Source organism: Aspergillus melleus (genome assembly GCF_016097325.1).
Source record: "Aspergillus melleus strain CBS 546.65 chromosome Unknown contig2, whole genome shotgun sequence".
In the NCBI taxonomy this organism is placed as follows: domain Eukaryota; kingdom Fungi; phylum Ascomycota; class Eurotiomycetes; order Eurotiales; family Aspergillaceae; genus Aspergillus; species Aspergillus melleus.
The window spans coordinates 2,948,483-2,974,473 of record NW_025763371.1 but is presented as its reverse complement, the minus strand read 5'-3'; the positions used below and the strand labels follow the sequence as shown (position 1 = coordinate 2,974,473).

General features: G+C 50.2%; 11 protein-coding genes across 11 annotated transcripts; 7 read left to right on the top strand and 4 right to left on the bottom strand.

The window, feature by feature from the left end:
* Positions 1-135: 135 nt before the first annotated feature.
* LDX57_003844 (putative NADH-ubiquinone oxidoreductase 14 kDa subunit) lies at positions 136-513 on the top strand (the record flags this gene model as incomplete). The annotated part of the gene is made up of 2 exons (XM_046085498.1): positions 136-169; positions 278-513. The coding sequence occupies 2 exons, from the start codon at positions 136-138 to the stop codon at positions 511-513; spliced, it is 270 nt and encodes an 89-aa protein (XP_045941461.1).
* A 456-nt stretch (positions 514-969) lies between these two features.
* LDX57_003843 (uncharacterized protein) lies at positions 970-1,917 on the bottom strand (the record flags this gene model as incomplete). The annotated part of the gene is made up of 1 exon (XM_046085497.1): positions 970-1,917. The coding sequence occupies one exon, from the start codon at positions 1,915-1,917 to the stop codon at positions 970-972; it is 948 nt and encodes a 315-aa protein (XP_045941460.1).
* A 292-nt stretch (positions 1,918-2,209) lies between these two features.
* On the bottom strand, positions 2,210-3,685 carry zrg17 (cation efflux family protein family; the record flags this gene model as incomplete). The annotated part of the gene is made up of 2 exons (XM_046085496.1): positions 2,210-3,280; positions 3,374-3,685. The coding sequence occupies 2 exons, from the start codon at positions 3,683-3,685 to the stop codon at positions 2,210-2,212; spliced, it is 1,383 nt and encodes a 460-aa protein (XP_045941459.1).
* A 450-nt stretch (positions 3,686-4,135) lies between these two features.
* On the top strand, positions 4,136-6,538 carry dscA (ubiquitin-protein ligase dscA; the record flags this gene model as incomplete). The annotated part of the gene is made up of 1 exon (XM_046085495.1): positions 4,136-6,538. One exon carries the CDS (start codon positions 4,136-4,138, stop codon positions 6,536-6,538), a length of 2,403 nt encoding a protein of 800 aa, XP_045941458.1.
* Positions 6,539-6,769: 231 nt separating this feature from the next.
* Positions 6,770-7,842, bottom strand: GCV3 (glycine decarboxylase subunit H). The gene is made up of 3 exons (XM_046085494.1): positions 7,611-7,842; positions 7,458-7,520; positions 6,770-7,368 (listed from the first exon to the last, which is right to left on the bottom strand). Exons 1-3 carry the CDS (start codon positions 7,750-7,752, stop codon positions 7,052-7,054), a joined length of 522 nt encoding a protein of 173 aa, XP_045941457.1. The 5' UTR covers positions 7,753-7,842; the 3' UTR covers positions 6,770-7,051.
* A 185-nt stretch (positions 7,843-8,027) lies between these two features.
* On the top strand, positions 8,028-8,580 carry LDX57_003839 (mitochondrial 37S ribosomal protein bS6m; the record flags this gene model as incomplete). Its single annotated transcript, XM_046085493.1, has 3 exons — positions 8,028-8,051; positions 8,114-8,145; positions 8,271-8,580. 3 exons carry the CDS (start codon positions 8,028-8,030, stop codon positions 8,578-8,580), a joined length of 366 nt encoding a protein of 121 aa, XP_045941456.1.
* Positions 8,581-9,268: 688 nt separating this feature from the next.
* LDX57_003838 (acyl-CoA thioesterase) lies at positions 9,269-10,418 on the top strand (the record flags this gene model as incomplete). Its single annotated transcript, XM_046085492.1, has 2 exons — positions 9,269-9,508; positions 9,564-10,418. The coding sequence occupies 2 exons, from the start codon at positions 9,269-9,271 to the stop codon at positions 10,416-10,418; spliced, it is 1,095 nt and encodes a 364-aa protein (XP_045941455.1).
* Positions 10,419-10,569: 151 nt separating this feature from the next.
* Positions 10,570-11,031, bottom strand: LDX57_003837 (putative quinol monooxygenase; the record flags this gene model as incomplete). The annotated part of the gene is made up of 3 exons (XM_046085491.1): positions 10,570-10,717; positions 10,786-10,898; positions 10,972-11,031. 3 exons carry the CDS (start codon positions 11,029-11,031, stop codon positions 10,570-10,572), a joined length of 321 nt encoding a protein of 106 aa, XP_045941454.1.
* Positions 11,032-12,476: 1,445 nt separating this feature from the next.
* Positions 12,477-13,239, top strand: LDX57_003836 (uncharacterized protein; the record flags this gene model as incomplete). The annotated part of the gene is made up of 4 exons (XM_046085490.1): positions 12,477-12,713; positions 12,783-12,821; positions 12,892-13,017; positions 13,093-13,239. 4 exons carry the CDS (start codon positions 12,477-12,479, stop codon positions 13,237-13,239), a joined length of 549 nt encoding a protein of 182 aa, XP_045941453.1.
* A 508-nt stretch (positions 13,240-13,747) lies between these two features.
* LDX57_003835 (uncharacterized protein) lies at positions 13,748-16,152 on the top strand. Its single transcript, XM_046085489.1, has 3 exons — positions 13,748-13,993; positions 14,221-14,802; positions 14,861-16,152. The coding sequence occupies exons 1-3, from the start codon at positions 13,880-13,882 to the stop codon at positions 14,900-14,902; spliced, it is 738 nt and encodes a 245-aa protein (XP_045941452.1). The 5' UTR covers positions 13,748-13,879; the 3' UTR covers positions 14,903-16,152.
* Positions 16,153-16,296: 144 nt separating this feature from the next.
* LDX57_003834 (uncharacterized protein) lies at positions 16,297-17,365 on the top strand (the record flags this gene model as incomplete). The annotated part of the gene is made up of 2 exons (XM_046085488.1): positions 16,297-16,405; positions 16,644-17,365. 2 exons carry the CDS (start codon positions 16,297-16,299, stop codon positions 17,363-17,365), a joined length of 831 nt encoding a protein of 276 aa, XP_045941451.1.
* Positions 17,366-25,991: the final 8,626 nt, after the last annotated feature.

Sequence of the window (25,991 nt, the reverse complement as noted above, 5' to 3'; positions counted from 1 at the left end):
CCGATCAGCCCCGGTACTTCTCTCCCTCCAATTGCTTTTTTTCAACGTCGCTGGGTTGAGCCGCGATCCGCATCCTCCGACCGGTGATCTCGAGAATTTTATTACCTGCCGATTTCTTATCACCCGGCTGTCACCATGGTCCACAAAGTCCTCTTCTGGGGCGGCTTCGGTATGTGTTCACCAGTTCTTGCTCCGTCACGCCATGCCTTCTCCGATCAAGCAAGGCCATACCCGCCCAATTGAACCTCTCAGACTAATCTATGTCCCTCACCCGCAGGCATCGCCGTCCGTCTCTGGCAACTCGGCATCGAAATGCGTCCCATCCTCGCCAAGGAATCCCTCTGGGTGTACCCCCTGTTCGCCGGCGTCGGCGGCAGCTTCGGATACTGGCTTCAGGGCGTCGAGAGCCGACAACTGAAGATCCTCGCACAGCGCCGGGAGGCCATCCTCGAGAAGCGCCGGAGAAGAGACCAGCAGGTGGATGAGACGGGTGCTCTGGCCGCGACGTCGTGAAGGTGAAAAAGGGTGTGTCTGTGTGTGCGCGTGCTTGTGTACATGAGAAGCTTGAAGAGCGAATCGATTCTCAGAGTTTTTATGCTATTGTTTCTATATTGCGTGCTGGGTGTGTGATACTGGAGACACTTGAGGGGAGACGAGGGGAAATGGAGCCCAGTATACCAATTACTTGTACTAAAATTCGACGGGTTCTTGTTTTTTTCTTCATTTTTATTTGCTCGACTCTACGAGAGGAGAGAAGCCTGAGATATGAGTTTAAGCTCATGTTAGAGAGCATAAAGCTTAGATCTTGCTCATCTTGGTGCTTTGCGTATGAATGACATCTTGATTGATTCCCTTGAACCCCAGTTCAACCCGACCCAAGTACATCTACATAGATGAGTATGTCTTGCAATTGATTTAACCTCCAACTCCCTCCCTCAGAGCCCATCAAAGTAACTACATAAGTAGCTCTCACAACCCGTCTTCCCCCTTCCCCCTATGCAAAACTCCTCTCATCACACTCGCATACCCATCCAGATCCCTCCCATCCAGCACCCTCCCTTCTTCATAAACCTCCTCCTTCCGCAACCCAGACTGAAACCTCTGCCTGTCAAAGATCTTCGCAATGACCTCCTTCTCACCGGGAGAAGCTCCCCGAACCAGCACCTGCGCCGGCATACCATTCGCCCAGACATGAAACCATCCCCAACGCAGCACCTCGTCCGCCAGACGACAGCACCCCTCGACGCACGTACAATGCCGGAGATCGACTTGCAGCGTGGCTAGTCGGAACGTCTTCCGCACGAACGTTAGCGTTCGGCCCCATAGATATTCTTTCATGTTCTCGATGTGACGATCATGCAATGCCGACGGGGCGCTTTCCATTCCCACTTCCATTTCCGTTTCGACGAACACAGAAGTACTGCTCGCGCGCGACGAACGCTGGAGAAGCCCCTCCGAGGGAGGGAAGTCGAGATGCATGGCGTCCAGAGCGCGAAGGACGGTCACTTTCTGATAGCTTGGGGACAGGGCGTCAATGGCCGGAGAGACGATGGGAAGCTGCTCGGCCACGAACTGCGCGAGGTAGATATAATCGCGACTATCGAAGACGAGTTCGACGTGGCGAATGGACTTCAAGTTCTGGGCGATGTGTGGCGACTGGCGGCAGGCCGCGGCGAGGAGGTCGATGTGTACGATTGAGAAGGTGTTTTCGCGGAGGTAGATGGGGGTGGCTTCTTGGTGAACTTGCTTGCAGACGGAGAGCAGGGCGAGCGTGGGGATGCCGTAGTTTTTGACGCGATTGGCGTCGAAGAGATAGTCCATTGAGATGAAGGGGCGGACGAATATGCGCACCATTACGAGGACGTGGCGGTAGATTTGCTCTCGGATGGGGAGGGGGAGGTCGAGGAAGGTGGTCATTCTGTTGGACTGGTTATCTGGTGGTATTTCGTAGAGGTTTTGGATGAGGAGAGGAAGAGATTGGGTGTTTTGTGTTTCCGAGGATGAGTGAGATGAGTAGACAAGCAGTGAATGGACGAAGAAAGATGTGCAGGAGAATGAACTTTCAGATAATTAATGAGGGTCGGTCTCACAAGACCAAGACCCATATGAGATGCTATGTATTGAACCAATATAAAGTAGATATGTAGCCTAATTCATGTACAGATGTTGCTCGTGTCAGGTCAGCGCTTCTAGCTGCTCGTCATGTCAATCATGCCCTTTCTATCGTAAACTGTAGGGACACTTCCCATCTCTGACCACCAGATCCATATCCTCCGCCTAGCCGGTTTCTGATCAAGCTAGAGATGCGCTCTCGGAGTCGCGTGAGGTTCTCTTCGCTGCCGGAAACTCGGAGCTTCAAGTTCGCCATGCAGAGGCCGTAATGAACTTGCCAGAACCGTGCGTCGTCGATCCCGAAAACGCAGGGATCCGCCTCGATGTCCCGGATGACATCAGTCACACCTTGACCGGAGTAAGACATCAGAAGCATCGAACCCAGTGTCTTGACCAAGCGCACACCAATGACGCACATAGAAATGGAGATCGTCACGGACAGCAGCACGTCGAGCCAGTTGTACAACCGAATGGATACCAAAGGCAGTAGCAACAAAAGCGTGGAGCACGAGAGTGTCAGGAAATGGGACGGGTTACTGAGCACCGAGGGCAGGGACTCAATGTATCCAAATCGCATCGCTTTCCCTATCCGCCCATGGTTCTTTAAGCCGATAGCGGAGACCAACGTGGACGAGATGGCAAGCACAGCGGTGACGTCCACGCTGCCCACGGTCACACGATCGTGGGGATGGGAATGGTGAGGTTCATGGCCGGATGATTCGAGGAAGTGTTGCAAGTTATGCGAAATGAGGTCCATCCCCATGAAGAGCAGGAGTACACACATGGCAAAACCAGCCAGTACCTCCGCCCTTTCTAAGCCAAAGGGATGCCGAATGCTAGAGCGCTTCCACACTTCGAAGTTGCTCAGGACGTCCACAGCCACGCAAAGCATTGCACCAAGCGAATCAAACAGTATTAGATGGGACAGGGCGGTCATGGCCAAGGATCCATGCGCACTCCAGAGTGTATAGGCGGCAACAAACATATGGCATACACTCCACCAGAATCGTGTTTTCTGATCCTTGGACATACTGGCCCGGCACTCTTTCAAGGTGGGGATAGGTAGCGAGTTTGGTAGTGCTAGGGGCGCTCTTGGGGGCGGCTCCAAAAAGATCTGATGCGAAATACTACTGTGCTTGTACTTGTGTCCGCGACGCTGGCCAATGTTCTATGTTCAAAGATAATCAGTATTATGTCCTTGAAATGGTTCCATAGCTCTGCGTATGAGGTGAAGCGAGCGCTTTCAGATCAAAATACATACAGATTTGATCACCGGACTTTTTGCCATCGTTGCAGTTTTGAAATTGAAGGGCCCGGCCGGATCAGGGTCGCTCTGGCCATTCTGCACCGAGTCGGACGGGTTGAGATTGAAGTTCGCTCGCGTAGGACTCAAATGCTTCCTATCATCCGTATCCAAACCACTGCGCGACTGAGCAAACGTGTCTACCAAGGGCGACAGCGAGTCGTGGTCGACAGCCCCTGGATTGGAGCCATGGTTGGGGGCCTTCGGAGGGTCGTCCAGAGGCGGAGTGGGAGTGCGCGGAGGGAGAGGAATGGGGAGATTTGACGCCATTGGAGGCGCCTGACGAGACAGTAATGGGCGCCTGCGCCGCTTGAGGGATTTGGAACTCGGTATGTGACAGGGCAAAGTCAGGAATGGAGGAAAGAAGGAGGAAAGTTAAGCTGACAGTTCGACCGATCGACAAAAGGAGAGGCGGAAAAAGGGCCAAGGCGGGGGGCTGGCCTGAGGCCTCGACTCACTCGTCGCATCATCGACTCCGCCTTTCGCTCGCGCTCTTCCCTCGGTCTTCCGATCATCCATCTATCGACTTGGACTGAGTCCAGTCTCTGACACGCTCTTCTTCCCTGATTTAAACTTCTCTTCCTCCCCTATCCTCCTAGTCGCTTGTATATTTCCGCCGTCGTCTTTGCGCCCCTTTAACGGCCATGCGACTTTCAACCTAGGCTCTGTCATTCGAGGAGGCCCCCAAATTCCGATGCCTACATCGTCTTGGCATTCTTGATGGATCACCGCGGTTCCTTCTTCTTCCTCCTGGTCGTATTCTATCTTCTTCTCAGCTCCCAGTCGCATCCACCGTTGATTGTTCAGGACCGAGAACATCAACGGGAAGTGGCCAGGGAACGCCATGCGCTGCGCTTGCTGAACGAGTCCAACTATGGGGACTTTAACCCGCAAGAGGACCGCTGGCTTCCTTTCCCCGGAGTAAGGAAGAACGATAGTTACGCCTGGGACCTCCTGGGAGATGTGCAGGATAGAGCTCGTTACCAACTTCATAATGCCATCTCCGACGCCGGATTAGAGCCTCCCAAGGGACTCCAAGATCCCAACGCATCCCCCGCGCTCAACCTCTCCCAGTTGCTTCTTCCCGTTTATCGCAATTGCACGGGCAAGCTGCGGGGAGAATGGGTGCGCCGTAAACAGGATAAACCGCATCCCCCGCTCAATACGACTGCGATCGCCTTGGAAAACGAGTATTTTACGCATGAATTTAGTCAGAATGTCACCGGCCAGAGTGGGACCTTCTATCTAGATATCCGGGAGGGGGGTGGTGAAGAGCTCCGCCTCCGCTCCGGCCATATTCGAGAAATCCGAGCCACCTTAGCGGTAGAAAGCGGTGACTTCTGGGGCAACACATGGTACCTCTCCTTGTTCGGGGTGCATTTCCCGGAGACAGGAGGCATCCTGTTGAGCACCACCAGCGAGAAGTTTGGGGGTGTGTTCTCCCTGCCGCACTTGACGCTATCGTCCGACTCTTACGACCTCGCCCACCAGCTACTCCTTAAATCTCTTTCCGACACTCTATCCGAAAAGCAGAACCGCCCTCGCACGCTCTTCCCTTGGTCATCGCTGGTCGGTACCGAACAGGTCGAATTTCCAGCTCCGAAATGCGAACACATAGTGTATCTACAGCAGCATCCCGTTGCAGTCAACGATTATCTTGCCGACCGATTACTCATTGAGCAAATAGAGCAAGAGCTGAGGTTTCCCATGGGGGCTCCAATACCGTCTCCGCCGCTCATGGTCATGTCGGCTCTAGTGTTCTCTCCTGACTGTGGTTACATCCTGGAGACCAAGGGAGCTCCTGATTTCCCTCCGACAGAGGCGCTGTATCTCTCGGGGCCCAAACTGGAGGAATTCGGTAAATACTCTGCTCGCATAATTTTTGTGCTGGCCGGCGTTTCCATTGCACAGATCACGTTACTCTTACGCCAGGTGAAGGATGCTTCCACGCCTTCCACTCGCAGTCGGATCAGCTTCTTTACCATCGCTCTGATGGCATTTGGCGACGCCTTTGTACTCGTGTTCATCCTCCTGGAACTCTACCCCGCGGTTTCATTCTTGATCATGACTACTGCGTCGTTCCTCACCTTCCTCTCGGTCAGCTATATCGGAATGAAGTTCATGATGGAGATCTGGGCTGTCCAGGCCCCGGAAAGAAGAGAGCAAGAACGCCGCTCGAGCCCTCCGACCAGTGCTCGGCCTGGGAGTCTACCACTTCCTGCGACGGCAGCACGCATCAGAGACACCGGCGCAACTCCGGTTATCTTGACCCCCGACCAAGACCCGCCCGAGGAAGAAGACGAGCCGCCTCCAACACGCGGTGCAACTCCCACCGCTCGGGAAACTCGCAGCGATGTCGGCGCTATGTACGCCCGGTTCTACTTCGTGTTGTTCGTCATGCTCATTATCTCTATTTGGTCCTTCCTTTGGCCAAATCGACTCGGAAAGTTATACTCGCGGACTCTTGCATTCATTTACCTGTCATTTTGGACTCCCCAGATCTATCGCAACGTCATGCGTAACTGCCGCAAGGCTCTCCGATGGGACTTTGTGGTCGGACAGAGCTTTCTCCGGCTGTTCCCGTTTCTGTACTTTCTCACCGTTCCCGGCAACGTGCTGTTTGTTCGCCCCGACACAACCTCAGCCCTTGCGCTAGCTGGCTGGGTATGGATACAGGTTTGGATCTTGGCTAGTCAGGACATCCTGGGCCCGCGCTTTTTTGTCCCTCGAGGCTGGGCGCCCCCGGCCTATGATTACCACCCCATCGTGCGGGATGCGGTCGATCCCACGGGTGAGCTGGAGTCCGGCGGAGTCTTATCCATCGGAGCCCTGCGGGCCGACGAGAGGGATATCAGCGACAGCAAGGATGACGACAAGCACCGATCCAAGGATAAGAAGAAGGCCATCTTTGATTGCGCAATTTGCATGCAGGATATCGATGTCCCCGTGCTGGCGGGGACTTCGGGCGGCAGCAGTGTGACGGACGGGGCGACCAGCATTCTCAGTCGTCGCGCGTACATGGTGACGCCGTGTCGACACATCTTCCATAGCACGTGTCTGGAGAGCTGGATGCGACTTCGACTACAGTGTCCGATTTGTCGAGAGTCAATTCCACCTGTATAGATAGAATCTAGCTAGCATATCCCGGCGCCAAAGGGTAGATCGTTCGTATCGAGGGAATTTCTCATCACATACGACTTGCAGCATGATGTGCATGCCAAATTCCAAACTCAATGGTTATGAAAGGCTAATTGCTTCAAATAACCTGTGTTCAAAACGTCGGTAGTAAACCGATCATTCGGGGGCTCTCGAGCCGCACCGCAAATATCCCCACATTACATCATCGAATTCAGAACACCCATACAGTAAGATAATCATCGATATCATTGTATATTGTTCAAGGCCTTCCCTGTTGAACAGAAAGCCCCAAAGCCAGTGACGGCCTAGCGCAAGTCTAACATTTTCCTCAGACAGATATGAATATAGATAAAAGAAAAAATTGAAACAATAAACCCATTCCTCATAGAACGAACCGCGCAAAAAGTTGAGACAACCCCATCATAACCAAGACGAGAAGAAAAGAAAAGAAAAGCCAAAGATCTTTCACAACGCACCGCTCAGATCGAGAAACACCGTTTACTCCTCATCCAGAGACTCCTTGTAGGCCGCAGCATCCAGCAGGCCGTCCAGCTCAGCGGCGTCGGTGACCTGGATCTCGGCGATCCAGGCATCGCCCTCGGGGTCCTCGTTGATGAACTTGGCCTTGTCCTCGAGGATGGCGTTACCCTGCACGACGGTGCCCGAGACAGGGGACAGGACGTCGGAGGCAGACTTGACGGACTCGACGGCGCCGACGGGCTCCCCGGCGCTAACCTCCAGCTCCTCCTGGGGCAGCTCGACGTAAACAACGTCACCCAGAGACTTGGCGGCGTATTCCGTGATACCGATCTTGGCTATTGATAACAGAAGGAAACAATTGAGTTAGTCGATCGCGTTGAAAGGGAGGGGAGGTGAGAGAGAGTGCGAGAGAGGGTACACTCACCCGTCTTGCCGTTCTCGGCCAGCTCGATCCATTCGTGAGACTCGGTGTACTTCTTCACCTCCACTGCAGCAAGGGGAAGAAACAATTAGCTTTCCAGGTCATAGCGACAGGCCTCAATGGCCTTCTGAAGGGCGAATTGGGAGGGGATCGCACTGAACGGGCTCTGCGAGAAGCTCCTGATACTTCCCCGCGGGAAACCCATGGCGGGCGAAACCCTACGGGCAGCGGCCAGCGGGAGCTTCTGGGAGAGGGCGCGCGAGGCGAAGGGACGGATGGAGCGGGCGACAGCAGACATTGCGATGGATGGGAGATGCGAAGGAAGAGACTGGATCAAGGAATTGGGAAAGGAATGAGGAGCGGAGAGAGAAAAGCGAGAGATTAAGTAGTTGTCGGAAGGAAGGGAAAGCAGGCATGACGGAAGACGCTAAAAGAGCGACTGATAGCGGGTTGCCAAGACCGGCCGATAAGGAGCCGTCGAACTCGCAACGTCGGGAAAATCTCGTCGGTTTCCCCATCCTCCGTTCTTCTTCTCCGACGCCTTGTCCCTATCCCCACTTTCTCTCGCCCCCGATGCTGTACGAATTGATTGCTATTGTATGTGATTTTGCCCTTCGTGTCTGATGGCCTGATGCGCCATACTAATATTCCTCGATTAGGTCCGTCCGGGCAGTCTCAATGAGGTCCGAGAGTACGTGTTATTCTTGCCCTCTACCCCCGATCGATCGAGCGATTTCCTGCGTTGCGCGGATTTTAACAGTCATCATCATTGACAAAATGAATGCGGAAACTGATGGAAACTGACAAAATGTATAGCATCGCCCGTAATGCCGGTGTTCAGGTCCTCCGATCTGGCGGCGTGATCCGCGGCTACAACAACTGGGGCACTTTCCGACTACCCAGGCCTACCACGAAACATCAGGCCAGATACACCGAAGGCCACCACTTCGTCATGCGCTTCGACGCCTCGGGCCCCGTCCAGACCGCTGTCCGAAGAACCCTCGGCCTCGATCCCCGAATGATTCGATTCTCGGTGGTGAAGTTGGGCGACAAACTCGAGGAAATCAAGGATGTGGAGGGCCATATCAAGTGGAACAATTCCCGCAAAATCTCCGAATCGATCTAGGGGAATAAAAGCGATGATTATGAGATGTGTTGAATCGTGGGAGAGTCATGAGAGATCTCGCTAAGGGTCCCTTTTGGTTGGGACATGGATGATGTATTATTCATTGTATTCTTTGGGCACAGGAGCCGTCATTTTGTACTATCATACCAGCATCGCAGGCGCACATATATACTGTTCTTTTTCTTTTCGGGAATTGTTTTCGATCTCCGGGTTTTGCAGCTGCACTCGAGGCATCCCTTCCGGGCACGTGATCTCGATCTTCTGGCACACCTGGGACATTGGGATGCTCGTGGACGGTGAAACGCAAGTCACTGCTAGATCAGTGTAGATCAGTCATAGCGTACCCTTTCAATGGGATTGACACAAGACACCTAGACCGCCAACCGGGGGCTTGCCACACATCCGATCAATGAACCGAGGTCGATCTCCCCCTCATGTCGGCTACAACTAAGGAACATCACCCGAATCTACACAAGCATCTCTGCATTTCAATCTGACCCGTCCGCGAGTCGTCTGCCCACGGGATAACAAAGTCCTTGTTACCACACATTCGATTACAATATCTCACTCACCCAGTATCTCCGCATTCTCCGCTCCTCGGCAAAACCCCCGTAAACACTATCAAGGTACCATTACCTATAGTACATCGAACGACGGCCCTGTTGGCAACAATAGCACTTGATCCACCATGTCGCCTAAGAAAGACGAGCCAAAACTGCGCACTTCACGCGATTTCGCCGGGTTAATGGCCCTGCGACAGCTCGACAGCCCCGAGCCCACCGCAGAGCACCCCGAAAAGGTCGAGCGATTCCAGTCGCTATCTATCCCCTACCCTCCGGGTGAGCGCGATTCAGCATTCGGAGGACACGTCTTCGCGCAGTCGGCCTTTGCCGCCTCCAAGACAGTGGACAAGGGGTTCCTGATTCATGTATGCTACACCATATCCCGGAGGAATTCCGTCAGTTGACTAACCCCATACTCAGGATGTAACGGGGACATTCATCCTCCCCGGCCGACTGGACGTTCCGTACATATACACAGTGCGCCATCTCCGCGACGGCAAGATGTACTGCTCGCGAGCCATCGATGTGCGACAAGGCGGCGTAATCTGCTTCTCCTGTCTCTGCTCGTTCAAGCGAGACGAGAAAGGCCCGACGACGGTCAACCACCAGCCCTCATCCGCGCAGGAGCGATACCGGCACATCCTTGCCGCCAAACGGCCGGAAGAGCAAACCGTCAGCCCCAGCGTCGACGTGGACTGGTGGATCGAGCTCGTGAAGAACGGGAACATCACGGAGTCTGAATTCCCGGGGCTGGACGTCCGCAAGGTCGATATGCAGGGGTACAATGACTCGTTGGAGGTGAAACAAAATCCCGAGAAGTATCGCCAGCTGCATCTCTACTCGCTGAAAGGCCTGCCCGAGGAGCAGGGTGTGGTCATCAGCAGGGAGGAAATGCGGAGCCGAGAACAGTCAGCGGAATATGATAATCTTTACGCCTGTGCGCATATGTATGCGAGTGACCGGAACTCGCTGCTGCTGATTCCGCGCGCCCTCGGCCATACCAACTGGGTGGCTATGGCGAGCTTGACTATTATGGTTGTTTTCCACGAACATGGAGATGCGCTGCGGATGTTGGATTGGGAGGCGGCAGAGGACCAGGGGGATGGGGAAGTGCCGAAGAAATGGTTTGTGCAGGAGGGCTGGACGCCGCGTTCTGGTGAGAATCGGGCCATTCATGAGAGTTGGCTGTGGAGTCCGGATGGGAAGTTGCTGGCGACGAGTTATCAGGACAGTTTGTTGAGGCTGACGAGGCCGGAGTCCCAGACGAAACTATGAGACATATCATTGGGTTTGGAGGAAGCTATAGAACGGAGCATATATAATATCGATATTATACCATACCTAGATCCAAATCAAGTTCAATATACACAGCATCATCGAGTTCATACCATCTTCTTCTCGCATCCCTCAGGTAACCCAAGAAAACCTACAACTTCGTCCGTCCCTCAAACCCACCAACCAGCCCAGCAGTCCTGATATCCGGTTTCTGCGCCAAAAGACCCCCAATCGCCTTGGAGAATTGCTTGAACGCAGGTGACGAAGCGTGAGCCTTCAGGCTCTCTTCATCCTTATATCTATTTCTCATATGATCAGCCATATCCACTACATGAAGACATAAAGATAAAAGAACCAGAACACTCACTTCTCAACGAAAACCAACTCCTTAGATCCGTTAGGCTGCACGGCAAAGTAGATCTGAGTGCCCGACTCCTGAGTCTCGATGTACTGGACCAGGGTCTTGAAGGCTTCGACGACCTGCATGGGACAGTTAACTTCTTGCCTGAGAGAATAGAGCAAAGATGAATGGTATCAGAAAGTGTGTACACACCTGATCGAATTTATCGGGCTGAGGAACCAGCTTCACGATGTTGTAGATGGCGGCGGGCATTTTCAGGGGCGGTGCTAGTCTGAGGGTAAGTATGTGTTCAGGCTGTCAAACCACGGTCGGGAACTTGATGAAGAAGGAGTAGAATTGCTTTAGAGTACGGGAAGTAGTCTATGAGATTGATTGATAGATAAGTGTGCGATGATGACAGCTTCTCGGTAAGAGTTGAAGTTCGATGCTGTGGAGCCGAAGATGCCGAGGATATAACTACTGGCTTTAATGATTACTTCATTGGCGATCACCTCATCAGATATCAACATCATCCTTTCCCGCTTTTCGTCAGTGGAACTATATTCGCTTTTATGTCTAAAGTATTGAGCTATGGATATTGAAGATATTCAAGATATGTAGACGGTAGAGAGCTTGGTGGCAAGGGTTTACTTCCTGAGAACAGGAGATAGTTTCGCGATTAAAGTACTGTCCTTTAAGCAAACAAGGTAGATTTAATGTGATATAAAAGAAGTGTGACCCCTTCACATGTCTATAATTTGATTACATACTCAACAACTGGGTATGGACTACTAATAATCGAGTATACTGTAGGGTACTGAGTAGTTTCACCCGAATTTAGTTGTCTAAATACGATTGCATCATCTGTCAAGCGCCAAAAACATATTCCCAATAATATGACGCTGAGCTAGAAGCTGCATGGCCGCTTCAAGGATGGGGTAGATTGTCTTCTGAGCAGGTTGAATAGGGTAGTTCAGCCGGTGTAGAAGGACATGCAGTTATTAAATCGAACTATTGATCCGAGCTGAACCAAGTGATCTGCAGGCTGTAGATCAGTAAAGCCTTATTCCTTATTCTTTCTAATCATACTAAATGCCACCAACTACAGTCGATCTACGAGTCTCATGAACACCTAAAAGACTGGCTGATCAGCTCGATGATCCCTGTAGTTTCAGCTCTAGACACGAAGTGATCTCTACAGCAACATTGACCATATCACGCCTCGGCGATCAACTAGCCTTCATGAACAACTTTAGAAAGGCCTTATATTCGAGTCTGACATATTGTGGGGGGATTTTTCTCGGCGAGCACGTTCTCATAGACCTCAGGTGTAGTATCCTTATGCTGTTACGCCATGCAGTCAGCCAATCGAGGCCTTTTGGGATTGCAGAGTGTGTATGCAGCTGGTTTCCAGCTGATGTGCGTATGCTTGGGTATGCAGTGTTCCTGGAGTCAACTATTGATCGTGTGCGCTGTGGAGATTAGTTGGACGAATGAAAGAGAGCGAGAAAGGCAGTCTGAAAGCTGAGCAGCCGGCCATCACATTCAATAGTTTCTTGTTCCCTTGCATATCACATTTCAGGTAGAAAGTATTTGTAGATCTCTGGATAAAGCCTCATGAGACCTCTATAAATGAGGTCTTGCGTCGGTCTTCGAGACAATATCCCATCCATCTCATTTCAATATCTCATTGTGATACGACCATCAGAGCTGCCATCATGAAGTTCACTCAAATCCTCTCTACGTCTGCATTTGCAACCGCCTGCTTGGCCTTTGATACATCGGCCACTGAAAGCATCAACAAGGACTATGAAGTCCTCGGAGAATGGAATTCCCGCCTGCAGTCGGGTACTCTTGACTCGGACAACCTGGGCGAAGCTATGATCGCACAAGCGGCGAAGTTGGAGGATCCCGTGGAAATCGAGGATGCCCTTAAGATCGAGTCTCAGAACGAGGTATGAAGCACCCTATGTCACCTGAACACCGATAATCTGTGTGAAAGCTAATAAACTAATCGTATTCAGGCAGGAGAATGCTCTGCACTTGCTGAGGCTTCGGAAGGCGTGAGTCCTTTGTTCTCAACCTGACCCAAATGCATGACCGAAAGCTGACACGAACGATAATAATCTCAAGCTCGCTAACCGGCTCTCGGTTCTGTTCCACAATATCGAGGAACCCAGTGTCCTATGTGAAGCCAGCTTTCAGAGCAAGATCGAGGAGTCCGGGAGCACTATCGCACTCCATCCTCATATCCTCGAGGTGACTATCCCTTTATATTATCCATTTATCTCAAACTTGCGTATCAAGCAGTAGACTAATCCATCATGATCCCAGGTCGCGGAGGTAACCCTCAAGAGGGACTGCGGTGCCGATGCTGATGACGTCCAAACGGCTCTTGAGGCCTTCCCGCAGACTTTCTCCGACTTTGATGCATTCCTCACGACTCTGAGCAATGCTAATGAGACATGCTCTGGCAACTAGGCTCAGAGCCAATAAGCTGAGTCTGATCCGTTTAACGGATTTTAATTTCCAGTTTGAACATGGCAGTCAGATTGATGATTTGAATTCGCGCGAAGTTGGAAGGAAATGTGTGACAGTTGGATGAACTAGAATACCTAAATTAGTCCATCAAATGCCCAAACCCCAAGTCAAACGCACAGGATTCATCTATGTAGACTAGCCCTGCACGCAATTTAGTAAATTCCGCCCTCGCTCGTCGGATTCGATTTGCCTCCGAGAGCTTTGCATATAAGCTTTGAGTGAACCAGAGAACAGAGAGCAGTACGGAGTATTCTCCGCTCTGATACCCGTCCTACTGAGGAGGAAAATAGAGGAACGGAGGTTTTGCGTTATTCAGGAAGATGTGTCAAATTGAAGAGATGAAAGTAGCACAGGGGTTCCTGTTGCCTAATAAAACACCAGGCATCACGTGGCGGTCACGGGTTGAGGCGGGTTAAAGCGGCAGCATCGCCAGACGAAGCATTCTCTCATACATCCATCATCTCGACCTCTCCGGAGAATCTCAACTCCATCTTCCTCTTCGTATTCAATCTCCGAAGTGTTTGGGCTAAACCACGCTGTTGAATCCTCTTGCCTCACTCTGAATCCGAGCCCCAACAAAATGGCCATCGAAGTGGTTCCCCTCACGGAAGCAGATATTCCCGGTGCGATCGAAGTCATTCAGCAAGCATTTGCCGAAGACCCCTATTTTGAGTGGGTTTTTGATGCCCCCAACGTAAGTCACTTCCATCACCATCCAAGAACCGTCGACGGACTCGACTCGACTTTCCGTTTTGATGCAGAATGCTCTCCGCGTGGGCGGGATCTAGTCTCTAAGCGAGACCATGACTCGATAAGCGATCGCTTACAAGCACCATGCTAACATGATCGGCCATCTCATGGCGTCGATCGAATGTAACTCGATCTACGCTTATGAATGCCATGTGGCTGAGGCGAATCTAGTTCAATAAACAAAGAAATCACGACTCTCTCGCCGTCCGCTGCCTGTGGGGCATCAACAATGCCCTGTTTTATGTCGCTAAGGAGACTGATGCCGGTGTGAAGGAAGAGGCAGTGGATCCCACTGATCAAAATAGTGCGAACACGAGTTCCTCGCGTATTGTGGGTGTCTCGTGTTGGTTGCCGCCCCATGCGTCTACCGAGCCGGAAAGCTGGTACAGCTGGTACCAAGGGTGGGTGCTCTCTTTCCGCCAGCTCTTGAACAACTTGGTGCACTGGGGCCGCGGTGGTCTAATCTCGAAGCGATACTGGATCTGGAAGGAACGTCAGGCGGAGGCTCAGGGCGCGATCTGGGACGACCCCAAAGGATATTATTTCTGCAACATCGTGGCGGTCAAGCCCGATGCCCAGGGCGGCGGGATTGGGAGGAAGTTGTTTGAGAAAGTGACCGAGCAGGCTGATCGTGAGGGCGTGAAGTCGTATCTGGAAAGTTCTCGTAACGAACCTAACGTGCAAATCTATGAGAAGATGGGATTTGAAATGAAGCGGGTAATGGAATGCCGAGATGGGGATGATGCTTGCATGGTAAGTGGAGAACGATACCTGACTCTTTTACAAAGCTGTCGGCTAATCCACCTTGCAGCTATACTGTATGGTCCGCGAGCCACGAACTCTGAATGAATAATGGTTGTGAGTGGACGTAGATTTCTTTATGACTGCCATTTGAAGTCTTTGGGAGCGAATTGACATTTTGCTGGATCATGTTTCTTTTTTTCCCGATCGATGCTTGATCACGAACTATGACTAGTCAGGATATAGACGCGCTATGATAGATAACACCGGATGGCCTTCTCCGAGCGGATCAAATTATTCAACATAATTTAACGCCTAGTCAGGAAAGGGAGTCGACCGCCAAATGATATAGCAGATGCAGAATGATCCCTGAAGCCGGGCCAGAGTCCCCTCCGAAAGCCGTCGCTTCCAAGCTCCCCGTTTGCATAACGGCCCCAACAACGTTTCAGAAGGCGTTCCTCGCAAAAAGAAGGAACTGCAGTCAGCCGGTGGCATATTCATGTCCGGTCTATCACTGACCAGTCACCGTCGAAGTCAGAAATATCTAATTGAAACCCGGGGTAAGGGATTGGATCCACCGAGGGGTCCACCGCCAGGACCTGCCATTTGACCAAATTTTTGCAGTTTCAAATTCACTATCACGCCAAGGACGTCAACAGACCGACGTGCTCCATATGATATTACATTATAATAACTCTGTTCGTTATAGGAGGGGAACGGCCGATCATCACGAAGGTTTCACCTAACCGGACACAATCCCTCCCATGAATCGCGTGAGTATGTACGCGAACGATAGCGCAACTCTAACACGTAATGGATTGATGATATGACAAGATATGTGTCAAGCACCACGGCGAAAAATTCTGCTTAGCGCGAACGGGCGACCAACGGTGCCAGTCAACCAGTTCGGCGTCGTCGTTTCACAAGGTCAACATCCAGCACTAGTCGGGTAATGCGTGGGCCTTAGCAATGCGATGGATCAAAAAAGCGGCAGACCCGGCGTTTATGGTAGATTGTCGCGGATAAGGTTAAACGGAAGGCACGGAGCTTTTCCATGCTTTTCGATGTTTCAGGGGACCTCCTGACATGCTGAATTTAGAAGTTTCTGACATGACAGGTGGAATCGAAAGGCCTGGCATTGGTTCTTCTCGTCGCTCCTTTCTACCGGTTGCCTGAGTAGGAAGTCCGCAGTCTGTCAGTGCTTCGGGGCTATAATAGTATAATAGCAGGGAAAATGCCTGGGAGAACCTGGCGGCGGGTCTGTTCTCCTAAAAAATCCTTCTTTTATTGCCATATGGCATATACCTAACTTTATACACGTTCCTTGGAAATACCCTCAGAACTAATTTAACAACACCCTCCTTTCTACACTCATTATATTGCCTTAATCCTAGTGTTTACTGTTTAATTGCCGACCTTCATTTATTATTCCCACCCGATTATACGCGACTTAATTTAAACAAAGAGGAAGATCGTGACGAAACCATGCCTTAGCCTAGAACGATCATGACCCAACCGATCCAACAACTCTCCAACCTTCATTTCCGCTCCGACGCCTCGCAATCCAACTCTCTCTCCTCAGCGGGTAAAGTCGGTCTTATCCTTGGTTTAATTGGTAAGATGATCCTTTCTTTCTCTTGCTCTTCCTCCAGCAGACCTCCCGTCCCCTCCGCGCTGGGAAAGGCAAAGAGGGTCTCCACAAGAAATCGCCAATTCCATTCATTCCATCCCATCCCATCCCTCCATCAAGTCAAATCAATCAAATGATCCAACCGAGTCAAATCCCGATTCTGGGTCCAATGTCTAAGCCAATGATACTTGCTCACGTCCAACACCAATTCCAACGCAAACAGCAGGGGTCACATTGATCGTCCTCCTCGTCATTTTCACCGTGTTGCGCCTGAAACGCGGGCCCGTCATCACGCTCAGTTCGTTTCTTCCTCATCCAAGTAGGAAGGCCGCGTCTCTCCGAAATCTCCCGTCTGACGATATCGAACGCGGACTTCGCTCCAGAGCGACGGATCGAAGCGCCTCACGGGCCACAACGACCCGGACGTCGCGAACGGCTCGAACGACGGAGAAAGACACCACCAGCGGCAGAGGTGGAGGAGGAGGTCGAGGACAGACCAGCTCGCCTGCCCATTCTCATTCGCAATCCCATCGCAAGGTAGTAGCAGGCCACCACCACCCCCATATCTCCTCGCTGGACAAGGAGTTAGGGCTCAAGAAGAAGAAGAGCGCGGGCGGAGGCGGCAGCAGCAACAGCGACCGCGGCTGGGTGAACGTCACGACGCGCGACTTCCACGCCGATCCGCATGGACCAACGCCCACGAACCCGCTGAACACCAGCCGCGGGTTGAATCACAATGTGACGGTGACGATGCCGGTGTCTGCGTATGCCCTGCCGCATGAGCGCATGAGGGACCCTGTTCGCGTGCCTCCACATCCTGTCATGGCTAGCCCGCGCGTGCCGCCCAGCCCGGCGTTTAGTCGCTTGACGACGAGCACGGCGTCTTCGGCGGCGCTGCCGTCGGCGAGGTTCATGCCTGGGATGCGGAAGAGTGAGGAGGGGTGATGTTCTTACTCTGGGTTGGCTTCGTACTTTAGTTCTGTTGGAGTTGGGGATTTGCAGATGTTCATGTGGAGTGGCAGGGTATACAAAACTATCCTGGTATGTATTTAGTACGTGGGGACTGGATAAAGTTGCCGTTAATCGTTATATCATTGTATATTAGAATGGGAAGAATTCCAAATGCGGGGATAGAGCAGAAGCCTCAGGCAGAACACACGGGCATTGAATATTAGACAGTACGAAAGCGGAAAAGTATCCGCCAGAGACCCTGCAAGGAATATATCCGAAGTGAATCTCACCAAGACCAGTGTCACATCCCCAATATCCCAAGACTTCCAAATAGACAAGAATGAACTAAACTGGCAAGGAATACGGAACTCAGATAAAAAAGCAAAGATTGGAACCAATTACCACCCAAACAAAGCAAACAACCGATCGTCTAATCCTACCAATGACATCCACCCACCCATCAACCGTCCAAACCAACCATCTCATCCCAAACACCTGTTATCCATCACTCCACCCCATCACACCCTATCCTAGTCCTACTTCGAGCCGACGGAGCACTGTGACCCTCGTTCGGCCGTCAGACGCCGATCAAAAAAATCCTTGCTTAGGCCGTCTGCCGTCACCACGGTTCCCTCTCTCGGGACTCGGTACGTGCCATACCCCGGGTAGGCAGGCAGGCAGGCATGGATGTCCATACGGAGTAAAGTCAACGAAAGAGGGGGAGGGGAAGGGGAGTCGGAGTCCAGATCTTCGCCCAAAGTACCGTACATACATGCATTGCCCTTCTTGAGTGTAGGTCATGTCCCTGCACGTGCATGTCCCTAGGTCTAGATTGCCTAGTACTAGCGGAAGGTCCAGTCTGTACGGACTGGAGTACAAAGTATGCATACTCATGCACGGGGTACTAAAATAAGTAAGTCGGGACTTGCACAATGCAGGCTAGACGAGACATGTACACTAAGCGTGGCGAGCAGCATTAGCAGCGCTTTGGTGTGACCGTGCGGCACGTGCCATATACCGGCGGGAGTATCTACTGTACAGTATATTACTCACCATCCCTACCAGGCAGCCAGGCAGCCAGGCAGGAAGAGACCCTACTAACTAGTAACGGCGTGAGAGGGTCGATTAAAATGAACGAAATGCCCAGTCTAGATAGGGAGAAACCACCTTAGCCCGCTTGGTCCGTGCGTTCGAAGGGGGGGGGTTGCAGGGGCCACGATTGGGCGGGCCGAAGTTGCGGGTGGCTCCTTTAATCTATCTTGCATTTTGACAGGTCGGGAGTTGGCGGGGGGAAACTCGTTGCAGTTGCATTTCATTTGCATTTATATTATTATTCGGTCTGGAGGGGTTGTTCGTTTATTTCTTCGTCACTCGATTGGTTGTTCGATTTATATTATTTGATATTGCTTTGTTTTATTTTTGTGTGCTGCGCTTCTACCTACTACCTACTAGTTATTGTACTGTACGTGTAATCGGTGATGCCGTGAGATCCTTGCTCGAGAGTACCATGGTTTGGTTTAATTAATTTGGTTTTTATTTGATTAAGTGGTGGGTTGAGTCTACCGAGGTACGTTTTGTACGTACTAAGTACACGCTTACATAGCTTGATTTTGTTGATCTTCATTCCGTATGTATCAAGCTTGGGTACTTGCATCGTGAACTGCTCTGCTTATGTGAGATGCAGTAGGGCCTTCAATTAGGGTTCGAACAGGTCGATAACCGACAGATAAAAGCACACAATGTAAGATTCGAAAAAAAAAGGATTAGAAAAGTAAGGAGTAAAATTAGACCAAGAACGGGATTAGTCCGCTTCGGCATAATCCGATCTAGTATGGTCCCCGGAGATGAGTTACTATCTCTTTACCTAGTCCCTCCTACCCTGCAAGCCAGAAGAAGCCTAAAGTATGTACCTACTACCTAGTAAGGTAGGTAGAAAACCTGGTCTTCGCAAGCCCCATCAGTCCCAACTTCGCTACCTGCCTATTATTTCCCCTCCAATTAGACCACATCACGTCCAGATCCTGGCCAACAATATCAGGACTACGACCGATTAGGCAGTTTGCACCTTCCAGGAAACCCCATTCTATTATCCACTAATGCCGAGATATCTGCACAAGGAACAAAGAACTGGCCTTTGCCTCCATCCCCCGGCCGAGAGCTACGTACGCACCGCCGGGATAGACCATACGTTTCATCTAGTTAACCGACGGACGAGCGAGTACGCTGGGCGGTAGTTCCGGCCGGCCAGAATAGACGCCCACTTTGGATAATGGACTACTTCCCTATGTGAGAACCAGGCCTCGGTATAGCCATCACCATTCTCATAGGCTGTATACACTAGGTGTAGAGGTAGGTAAACGCGTGCCCAAAGTATCGCAAGGCTATGGATCACCGATGTCTACCCGCCGATCAACAATGCCATCATTCTTGCATCACACCTCACCCACATCACTGTGGCTGAATGCATTGTTTGATTGCCTTGCACATCCAACCTAGGATGCTGACCCGGATCGACAACCCATCGTATCACGCAACCCGATGCAAGCAGGGCAATCTCTGCAGTCATAAACCCAGGGCTACGAACCCAACAGGGATTACGGAGGCGAGAGAGAGAAAGGGAAAAGGGATTGACAACAGACAGAGATAGTAGCCAGTAATCAACGGTTCATTCATTCCTTGTACCAATTCAGGGAATCAAGAAAGCATGGACGCATATCATATAGAATTATAAACAAGCATAGGGCAACGGAGATAATCATGAAACCACCCCCACCAAAAACAGGGACAAAGAAAAACCTACTCTGTAGGTGGTAGAAGGAGAGGGCGAAAAACGCCATTCCCGCCCCTTGACGTGTCCATCGTCAAACCATGGGTTCGTGAGTTTTGGTTCCCTTCTCCAGACTCGACCCATGGTACAGATGCTATCTAGCGGATACGATAGACTAGAGTAAGTTTGTACCCTGAGTGAATTAACCCCTTTCGCGACTTGCGAAAATGCAAGAAAACGAGACAATTGAGAGGAAAAACCGTTGCGTATGTTCAGGACGTTGAACCAACCAGGGGGAATGGAGATAATACCCCCCAAATCCTCCCGCCACCGTCGAACATGTCCTTCTTGACATTAACGATTTTTTTTTTCAATATATTCTCCCTTTACATCGTACGTTTCTCTGTGGATATTCCTACGCGATGGTGGGATCAATATGTTCACTAAAGGGTAATTCCAACTACACCGTATACCACCTACGTTTACCGTATAGTTGTATGGGGAACACTACTAGGTAAGGTGGGTCATTAACGGTCACTGATCACTCCATACAACGGAGTACGGGTTCTCCGTGTGAGATGGTGACATGTAACTGGACGTTGAATACAAGTCCAAGGGACTGGACCTACTACCCACCTAGGAAGCGAGCAGCGGGCAGCATAGTGGACCGACAGACGATATTAAACTCCTGTCCTGCAGCCCAGACATGCAGATTCGGCCCGAGAGTGGGTGGGACCAGATAAACAGGAAGCAAGGAAAAATAACAGGATCAAAAAACAGAAGAAAGGGAGACAAGTAATAGTGAAGATCGACAAAGTTGCCTTATCCAGAAACCTGATGACTTCTAATTTGTAGCACAAGGGTATCAAGATGATCACTCTTCGAGCAATAAGAATTCGCACGGCATTTGGCAAGGTTTTCGGTTGCAGGGTGGGTGACGAGCAAGGAAGATTCGAAATCTAATACAAAAAACCTGATAAGATAGAAGGCAAACATTCGATTTCTTGTTCTTTATATGTTTTATGCGGAATATCCTCCTGTCGGAACATAAATGTTGATTATTTAGCGCATACTCCGCTCCGCGGGAAGAGAGAGACAGAGACAGAGACAGAGAAAAGAATAAACCAATAAAGAATAATAAAAAAAATAATAAAGGAAAGAAAACCCAATTAAAAAATACCCAAACTCGATCTCCACTCGGAAACGGAGTGGGGCCGTCCCCCCCTCCCTTTCCCATCCCATCCTCCCCTCTCATCAAACGGTCAAATCCATCATACGGAGTACACACCCTCTCACGCTCTCAGCCTGGCTTCTCTCCCCGTTTCGCCGATTCGGCGGACCAATGTCCACTTATACCATGATACCATCACCAGTTACCACCCACTCTAGCGACTTAGCTCCTGTTCTTGACTCGTTAGCGTCGAATCGACTCCATTCCGGAATTAATTCCTTCGCCCGAATCTGTATGCATGTAAACTAGCCACGGTTTGTCATGGTTAGCGACAAAGCCACCACCTGGGTCCCTTTGTGTTGTTTTTCCAGGGCGGGGTTGGATAGCTAGCTAGCTGTACAGTACTTATTCCATAGGTAGGTAGGTAGGTAGGTATTAATATGTACGGTATATAGTAGTAGCTCACGGATGGATCTAGACGGGGCGGTTCTCGTCGCCGGGGGGAGGCCTTCGTTTGATTCCGGGGAGAAGATGAAAGAGGGGCCCCGGCTAACTACATATATGCTGGTACTTATGTAGGTATGGACCTCGTATGAGTCGGTATACGGAGACACGCATAGGTAGGTACATACTCTACATACGCCGACACATTGCCTACTCACCCTGGGTAGATTCTATTTCTATGTAGATAGAGAGAGCAACGGGTAAGGCGATAAGATAGAAACTCTAGTGACCAATTGACCCAAGCATCGAGGAAAGTCTAAAAGAAAAATCTGACACGATCAACACAATTCCAGCCCATCAGCCAATTAAGAAAATACGAGTTAAATAAAAAAGAAGCGGGTAGAAGAATAAAAAAGAAATCGCCGGGTAGAAAAAACGCAACGAAAGAGGGACAAACCAGAAAGCGGGAACGGACAGCGCGCAGCAGACTAAGGAAATAATAATAATAATTGAAAAAAAAAAAATGAAAACGAACCAAGGGAAAGCCAGGGAACCGATAATTAAACCGTGAGTAACCAAAGGACTAAAAAAATGACTTTTTTGGGCCCTAACTAATCGGCTTGGAATTTCGTGTGACCCTCACGGTTTTCCGGTGCTAAACAACGCTCCGGCCTTTTGTCCAAACGCCAAACTACTGCGGTAGTTCGCTAATATTGTCCTCACTCCTCAGTGTACCAAACGATAATCAAATCCATTATTGTCAATTCCACCTTCGGTCGGTCGCTCTAGAGCGCAAGAGCACAGACTCCATCTGGGCCTCCATCGATGCAGCACGAGAGGTTCTTGGCAGGCAACGGGCCTGCAGGCCATTGCGTCAACGTCCTTTCAAAAAACCACCTTCTTTTCAGTACTCCGTAGGTAACTAGATAACAACCTCACCGTTGTTCGACCTACCAGTGGAACATATTTTAGTACTTCACTAAGCCTCCGGGCCTTCCCAGCATCAGCGCATGGTCCGCGGTAAAAAGGGTCAAGGCGTGCTTTTTTTTTTTTTTTTTTATTTTCATTGTCATTATTTATTTTTATTTCATCTGTACATACTGCCACCATCCACTGTTCTCCCCCCTCTCTTCCCCACCCAATCTTCTTCATGTCTCTCTGTCAGTCAATCACCTAAACATGTCTTCAGGACCAGCTGGGCCCATTTCTTTTCTTGAAGAAGCGTTCGACATGTGATGCTGCTGCTGCTGTACCTATCTTCGGGAGGCCCGGATACAAACGGGACTGGTGGTTCCCCTCTTCTTTTTCTCAAACATAGTTTCATATCGAAACATAAGGTATTCGCGGGTTCTAGGAAGGAAAAGAAAAAAAATCCGATCTATTTTGTTGTATGCCCGGGCCAACGCCGTCTGTACTCCGTACGTCACCCCGATTGCGCAGGGAACAAAGATGCTGGCTATGTCCACTTTTGCTCGGAATGCAATGGTATTTGGGGGGAGAAAACAAAAATAAAACGCAAATGCTGAAGAGAATAGAAAACACAGGAGAATAGAAAGAAAAAGAGACACAAAAGAACAAATGAAAAATAAAGAATTAAATGAAAATAAGACAGCCAAGAATAGAAAAAGAAAAGATAAAGAATCAAGAGGGGCAGCTTGTGCTCGGAAGAAAAAAAGAAAGGAAACACAGCCGTCCAATATCCAACATCCGAAGTATAACATGAAGATAAACACAAAGAAAAAAAAGAGGAAAAAAAATAGAAACCAGCAGAATAAATATGGAACCGAAGCAAAAACCGCAAGTCGACTTTCGTTGGGAATTATCGTGCAGGCAATCGTTCCGAGTTCGTTAATAAGGCCGTCAAGGTGATGATATCACCATACACCTGTTGGATTGGGATGGAGATTGGGTGACAGTAATAATAGCAGTTGTCGGCCCATGCCGCGGGAAAAGATCTTCTCCACTGAAGAAAAGAGTCCGAAGTAGGTACTCTAGCGACATAGACGACATTTTCCAACGACAACGATAAATCGGTCGTGCGGGCTCTCGCCGCATCGCCCGTCTTTAGATCCGTCTATAGAGGTGCGGATAAAATGTGTGCTGGGCTCGCGACATGTGCTGTAAATGTAGTAATTTTTGAAATAGTTGCACATTGTCACTATAATCGAGGCCTGCAAACGCTTTGGGAGGGATTGAATATTTCCAGCGAGAGATTAAAGTAGAATAAAATAAGGAGCATCAAAGACGTTTGAAAGAACCAAGGGAGCGCAACGGCGGGAATAAAATTAGGTTCAGACCAAATGAAGATTCCAAAACGGCCGAAGGCTAACGTTTGTTTGGAGAGACCACAAGTATGGAGAGGAGGTCAGGGGAATAAATGCGCAGGATGAGAGCCAATACACGAGCCAGATGAGGTCGAGGGGAAGATTGATTGATATATGTATGTATGTGCTCATGGCGGGCAGACACTGAAGGGTGTTTGCCAGTTGGGGAGCACCAGGGTTTGGGGCCCATCACAAGCCGGTTGCAGCAACAGCAAGGTTAGACAGGGGAGGTAGGAGGTGGGAAATTTCAGACGATTCAGTTGATTTTTTTTTTCGCTTTAATCAAAAATAATTCATAATTTTTTTTATTTAATAAATTAATTTTTTGATTTTTCGCTCCGAGTTGTTAGAAGGAAAAAAAAAAAGGCCAAAGAAAAACCCAAATAAAAATCACGGCAACGGTCCACGAACCCTTTCTTCATCTCTGTCAATGACCCCTGTAGATATTGCGGGTCCGGCGTCATCGAGCGTCACTGAACCAAAACGGTCGAGACAAGGGGAGCGGGAAAAATGAAAATACACAAAACTAAATAAAAAGAAAAATTAAATGCCGCGGGTGCTAAAGTTGAAGGAACATCGGTGGGAAGGGAGGAGTGTCCCACCATTGTCAGTTCAGGACTGATCGGGTCAATGGGAGATCGACGCGGTCCCTCGCAGCCGTTGATGCTTTTCGACCTACACGTGGCGCTAACTGGGATCTTCATGCAGGAGGCAAATGAGTGATGCCATGGACGTTTAATACCGGGGTCAGAAGGTTAGGTATAGCTGATATACCACCCGAAGTAGTCGACCGATCGAGGTGAACGAGAATGGCAGGCTAGGCTAGGAGTAAGGTAGCCAGTGCCGATGTAACCGGCATGGTTGGCCTTGGTGCACAAGGTTGGGGAAAAGGATGCCGACGTTGTCCGATCCGTTGGCTAGTATCACCAATCTTGATCGTTCCTGGCAAAGGCCCGTAGATAAAAATGCGATTCAGCGGCCGCCATTTGGTCAGGGCATTGGCGGAATTTGTCCGGAGCCCTTTGTCTTTAGCTTCGTTGGTTGGGAGAGCGAATGTCCGCTTTGACGGACTCGGACCGCCTTGCGCGCCAACATGTAACGTCACCTTGATTTTATCTTATTTTGTTTTATTGTTTTTCTGTTCGGAATTTATTCAATCGTCTCGGGACCGAGATAGTGGAGTGAGTTTTCTGAAGAGCTAATGTAAGGTCCTGAACTGCTACTGCGGGTGATTGGTTCTGGCCCTGGATGTATGGAACCCTGTGACAACTAACAAGCGATGGAAAAGATGGAATGACATGAAAAATTCCTCAGAATCGAAAATCCTCATTGGTTGTTTCTGGCACAAACCCTGGTAGGTCCAGGCTGACCGTATATTAATAGTATTGCCTTATATTGCAGCCTTCTGCGGACGAGGTATGGCCCCAACACTTAGGGATTCGGGTAATAAGTGGCCTCAGAGCACCACTATCTACTGCTAGTGAGTGGTCGGTACGGAGTACGGCACACAGTAGGTAGTAGTCAACCATAGTGCGCGCAGTAAGTGCTGATTCCAAATAGTTACTCCTTGTCATTTTCTTTGTCTTTCTGACTCGGTGGTCCGTAGAATAAGCTCGACGATTTCAGTTTTTCTTCCCCAGAAACACACTAGTGGCCTTTGGAACTACTCCGTAAAGTCTCCGTGGGTTCTTGAATCTTGATATCGCATACGTAAGACGCTAAACAGACCAAGGGGAGTCACGGCGCCAAGGAATGTGATGGAGTCCTACTAAACTCAATTAAAATGGTACTCCGGAGTGGAATAGTACTTGTCTGGTATGCCTGGCCGCGGAGTACATTCGGTTGTAGAGCGCACCAAATACCATGCCATAGTGCGACGTGTCCACTTGAATGGTGCCATATCAAGGATCGTTT